General features: G+C 52.6%; 1 protein-coding gene across 1 annotated transcript in view; it reads right to left on the bottom strand.

The window, feature by feature from the left end:
- Nucleotides 1-4,437, bottom strand: part of LOC110292195 (bone morphogenetic protein 8B) — an 18,806-nt gene extending 14,369 nt beyond the window's left edge. The window contains exon 1 of the mRNA XM_021159343.1: nt 4,113-4,437. Within this exon, the coding sequence (XP_021015002.1) occupies nt 4,113-4,437 (325 nt within the window). The remainder of the gene's footprint in view (nt 1-4,112) is intronic.
- Nucleotides 4,438-5,954: the final 1,517 nt, after the last annotated feature.

Raw genomic sequence — 5,954 nt, 5'->3', positions numbered from 1 at the left:
TAGAGTTTGCATTCAGGGTCTCAGTAAAGTTCCCAGGCAAGCCTTAAACTCTCTAGCCTCTGCCTTGGCTTCCAAGTGACTAGGTCTATAAAGCAACATCATTAGGCCCAGGTCAAAGCAACTTCATTCAAGTAAACCCAAACTGCAAAGAACCAAGTAGCCACTAATAACAAATTAATATGAATAAATTGTGGGCTCTTCATTCAATCAAATTCAAGTCCAAAAACAAGACCAGAAACAAGGACCAGGGAGCTACTGGTAGCAAAGGGCTTGCCGTGGAGGCATGAGGTTGGAAATTCAGAACCAATGGGAAAAGCTGGACAGGCAAGGTGGCTGCTTGTAACCCAGTACTTGGGGAGCAGGGCAAGCTGGCTGGCTAGACTTGGTGGAAGTAGTGCACTCGGCAGTAAGTCAAGGGATGGCAATCAAGGAAGGCACCAAACATCAGCTTCGTCCCTCCCTGGCAAGCACTCATGGACACAAATGCCCACACACATATGAACGTGCATGCACATATGTACACATACGTGTTCGCATAATTAAAATTAAAAAATGCATTTTGAGATAAAACAGGCCAAGTGAATTTTTGCCAGTAAAAATCAAAAAGCCTCGAAGGATTAGCTACTAAAACCGGGATTTCCATAGGATGCCTTGAATTTCATATATTGACTATGTGAATCCAGTTTATGAACAGGATTCTCAGCTTACAGTGTGTATCCACATTTAGTGTGGTACAGTAGCTCTTACTGCATCTAGGGGCAGGACAGGCCCCAGGCTGAGGATAAAGGCAGCTGCATGGCGGGCATAACATCAGATGCAGACGAACTGCTGTGTGGCCTTGGGACTATCACAACCCTCTCTGAGCCTCACTCTCCTGTGGCAGTACTTGTGAATGCAAATGCAGGGACAGATGTGGAGGTCTGGGCCTGTGGCCAGTACAGCTGTCATCTTACTCAGCCCTGGCAACCCCTTAAGATGAGCACTTCGATCTCACAGAAGGAAGGAAACTGAGGCTTGGGGGCGGGGGGTGACTAGGAAAGGCCAGATCATAGAGTAGGCACAGCGTCAGTCTGTGTGAGTCCCAGGTCAGAAGTCCCTTGGCTCAGGTCCTCTTGTCTCCAAACTCTGAATGTGTGTATGTGTATGTGTGTGTGTGTGGTCCCTGACAACCATCTTCATGGCACATGTATGCATTCTCTGTCTCTCCCACTAGAAGCTCATCTCTGAAAGAACACAGGCAGTGTGACTGTCCCTGCAACTGGAACCAGGAGCCAGGCTTTCTGGAACATAGTAGGTGCTGTATGACTACTTGTGGGAGGAATGGATGAATGAATGAATGATTGAATGAATAAGTGAATGAATGAGTGAAGAAATTAAGGAATTCCCTGGGTAAGAGCCAAAGGAAGAGACCCTGAGGTCAGTGATGAGAAAGGATCTGTGGCCGCAGAGCTGGCAGGGACAGAGGGAGACCACGGCCGGGTCTCTCACACAGTCTCACACAGTCTCTCTCTTTCATACCCGGTCACCACAGTTCATTGCTGCCCCTGCCCTTGGCCATCGTAGGCCTTGGGAATAAAAGCTCCTGGGCTGGGAAAGGGGTCAATGCATGTGCTGATGGCTCTGTTGTGGTCCCAACTGGACTCTACCTGGCTTGCCAACAGAACAGCATCTGGGTGCATGTGTGACACACAGGGCTTGGTAACCACCAGGTAAACATCATTGTGGTTGGGCGTGTTTACTAATGTGGCCAATGTGCCAAAATAAAGGAGGCACTTTGATTGAGTTCCCCATGCTGAGTCTTCACTGAACAAAGACCTGGTTTGTTGTTGTTGTTGTTGTTTGATTTTCGAGACAGGGGTTCTCTGTATAGCCCTGGCTGGCCTTGAACTCAGACATCCACCTGCCTCTGCCTCGCAAGTGCTGGGACTAAAGGTGTGCACCACCACTGCCTGGCTAAGACTTGCTTTTTAATTCCATGGATCCTACTGGACACTCAGTTAAAATGGTAGGAAATACAATCCATGGTTTGGAATTCATAACTATGGATGTGGCTTTGGACATGATATGTGTGCCTGGGCTAGCCATTTAACCTGAGTCCATAAAGCAGGGCTTCCCAAATAATTCACATGCTGTTGCTAGGAGCCAACAACAAATGGAAGAAGGTGAAAGGTCAAAAATCTTCTGGACTGGAAGAAAATTTTAAGCACAGGAGACGCAGCTTTCTGTTGGGTTTTAGCATCTAGGTTTAAATGTCTACAAGACAGACACACGGAACATTGACCTCATGCCCTCTTTCTGTGCTTGTACGACACAGGGTCTCACTCTGATGCACAGATTGGCCTTGAAGCTGTAGCAATTCTCCTGTCTCAGCCTCCTGAGTGCTGGGATTACAAGCATGAGTCACCATGACCTTGAGAACTATGTTGTCCTGTGTAGAGCGGAGCTGCTGGTAGCATTGATAGGGATCATCAGGGCTGGGAACAGGATCACTCTCCACCTGCTTTCTGCTTGTCCATTTGTCACGTCTAGTGATCTACTAGGAATCCCAGGAGGGAGTAATGTCCAGCCTGGAGAGAGCAAATGACATCCCCAAAGGCCCATTTTGGTATTGGGCCCTGCTCTGTTCACAGCAGCTGTTCCCACCAGGGCTGTTCATGTCTTGACCCAGAGAGAAAGTTGGGGGAGGGGAGTAAGGCCTGGGCTGGGTGGTGACTCATTTTGATCAGAGATTCCCCTGGGGACATTCTTGGGCAATTCTATGCTCAGTTTTTCTATTCCTGCACTATAGGTCAGCCTGTCCTGAGGATGGAGAGCCAGTTTCAAGTCCCACATGTAGTGTGTCCTAAGGACGCAAGCCTGGTCTTTAAGCAGGAATGTTGGTTGTATCGAGATCCCATTGGCTGCAGCCCCTCTTAGCCATGGGCTCTCAGTGCTGCCAGAGAACCTTCTTGTCCTTCACTGTGCTCCACCCCCACCCTCTACCCCCTACCCCTCCCCCACTCCCACCCCCACCTCACCTTAGCCACCAGTAGAGCAGAGAGCAGAGGTCTGGTTGTCCTTTTCCTACCTTAAGGTGGCCTGCCGCTACCCACCCCCACACTCTGCTTACAGTCTGGAAAGTTCTCCTTCCCCTGGAGGGAATGTCACAAAACTGAGCACTGGATGCAGACCCACGCAGCCCGGGCCTTATCAGGGCCACTGCCTTCCTCACCTTGCCCGGGAAATAAGAGACTGTGCCTGTTCCCTATGCTGCTGGGAGGGCAAGCAGCTCCTCGGGTACAGAGGCTGGTGGCCATGCCAAGGCCCTTCCTTGCCCTGCTCTCAGCTCAAGTCCTGGTACCCAGTCCTAACCCCAGGCTGTCTGTTACAGACAGGAGCAAAGCAGGTGGGGACTGGACCAACAGTAAATACTTATGACTGCAGATAAAAGTTTTGGGGAAAAGACCTTTAAGACTAGTAGGAGAAAGTGGTCCTGATGTCTACAGATCCCTGGAGAAAGGAGGAGCCACGCTTTGGGAGAATGGACTCACAGCTGCCCCTTGGGTCACTCACTGGCCTGAACACTCTCCATGCCAGGCCAAGGTCCAGCCACTGGGGCCCAGGCTCACAAGACTACAGTCATGTCTGAGTTTGTCCACTCCACCTCCTGACACTGCACCCCACCCACCCAGTTCCTACTACACAGAAAGAGCCTGCTATCCGGGCGTGAGGATCAGCTCTGGTCACTTTGATATGACCACAGGTTTCCACACTGAACTTTGTCCCTCTCTTCAGGGCTGCGTTTATCACCGTGACAGTGTCATTTACTCATCAATTTCCCCAGGACTGTCTTCCGGTGCCACCTAGGGGACCTGGGCATCACCAGATAACCACTCCTAGGCGTCATGGTGAGACAAGGCCTGGGGAACCCGCGCTAGCACTCAGACCTTCCAGTCCTGACCTCTGTAGTCCTTGCTTCCTCAGTGATGAGTCTGCCACACGGTGATTCCCTAAGCAGGGTCCTCACGCTCCTAGAGGCCTATCCCCAGTCAGATGGCTAGAATAGTCCCTCCAAGACAGGAAGCCATGCGCTCTCCACGTGGAGACTGCCCTGGGTCCCTCTGCACACTCACCTATGTTGACAAAGCTCATAATCAGGTCAGCACGGTCCAAGTGAGGCTGCGGGGTCCCACCGCCACTGTCATCCGTCATGGCACGGTACAGGTCCAACATAAAGAGGGGCGCAGACGCTGGCTGCTGGGCAGCTCCGACCGGTGCTCGGGATCGGGGCCGCCCCGACAGCCCCAGCACCTCCCGGATCTCGCGCTGCATGTCGCGGGGCTCGCGTACTCCTAGTCGACGTTGGGGAAAGACGTGCGGGGGATGCGAGAGGTGACCGCCGCCCAACACGCACAGAGCCAGGCCCAGCAGCCAGAGGAGCCCGGGACGCACAGCCATCTCGGACGTTTAGCGGACTCGCATCCAGCGACGCCTCGACGACAAGGATGGGACAGCGCCGCGGATCCCGAGTTCGCACCTGTCGTGGGCAGCTCTAAGACGACTGCGCTCCTCGCGCTCCGCAGGCAGCCGCCCCGCCTGTAGGTCCCGCAGAGCAACGTGGGCCCTCGCGGTGGGGAATAGCGAGTGTCCGGAGCAGGACCGACTTTCGGGGACTAGAACCCGGAGCGCTTCCTCGGCTCCTCCCCTTAGTGAACTCAACCAATGGGGGCTCTGAGGCGGGCCCGAGCGCGGACACACGCCTACAGGGTGTCTGTACCGCAAATACTAAGGGTGGGGGTGGAGGGAACGAGTGGGACCCGGAGGTAGGTATCACCGGTCGGGGAGAAACCATCATGGGTGTCCTGGGCCCCCATCCAGCTGCCTGGGCACACTCCGGGCTCCGCGCGGAGACGTCGGTGTCTCTGAAGCAGGCACCTGCACCTTGGAGCGGATTGCTCAGAGTTGGGAGAGCGCCTAAGTCCGGGAGCTGGGGTAGGCCCCACACGCCTCCGGAAGCGCCCATTGGACTGGCCGTCGGGGCGGGGCGGATGCCAACTGTGCCTCGAGGGTGGGGCACATTCTGTCGCCAGAAGCTGCCAGGGCCCGGACTCCGCCGCTCCTGGTCTGCTAGGTGCCTCCTTCACCGATGAGCGCTGGTTCTGTGCGCCAAGCTATTCTCTGCCAGGCCCAGACAGACCACACTGCTGGCTGATCCAACCTCAGACTGACTCTGGAGTATCCGGGAGGGAAACCCAGGCACACAGAGCTTAAACACCTTACCTCAGGCCGCACAACAATGGAACTAGAGAGCTTCAGGCAATGGGTGGTTGGCTGCTGGAGAGGCTACTAAGAGGGATATACGTTAAAGGGCTTAACAGACAGTTCGCTACATAAGGGTTTTGACCAATTATGAATTCTTTAGCATGGATTCAAAATAATATTCCAAATAAATCACACCACCAAAATCATCTTGATGTGATCCTCTAAACGGGTTTTTTTTAAGATTTATTTAGTTATTTGATGTTTGTGAATACACTGTGGCTGTCTTCAGACACACCAGAAGAGGGCATCAGAATCCATTACGGATGGTTGTGAGCCATCGTGTGGTTGCTGGGATTTGAACTCAGGACCTCTGAAAGAGCAGTCAGTGCTCTTAACCACTGAGCCATCTCTCCAGCCCCTCAAAGATTTAAATGTCAATTAAATCCTTAATGCAATCTTTCAGTTGTGCCCCAAGCACACACTAGTCTTATAACCGAATCAACAGGTCTATTTCCATACTATTTCAAAGTCCCATAAAGACAATGGATATGCCACCAACTAACCATTGAAAATGGCTAGGTGAGACAGAACAAAGATACTGAAGGCAAGGATGGGTTGAAATGAGGATGGACTTAGGTGCTGATGCTGGAGGCGGGTAGAGCTCTCTCTCTCTCTCTCTCTCTCTCTCTCTCTCTCTCTCTCTCTCTCTCTCT

This window comes from Mus caroli, chromosome 4, assembly GCF_900094665.2.
Source record: "Mus caroli chromosome 4, CAROLI_EIJ_v1.1, whole genome shotgun sequence".
In the NCBI taxonomy this organism is placed as follows: domain Eukaryota; kingdom Metazoa; phylum Chordata; class Mammalia; order Rodentia; family Muridae; genus Mus; species Mus caroli.
Note: the sequence above shows the minus strand (reverse complement) of the source record. Positions and strands in the feature narration are given on the sequence as shown.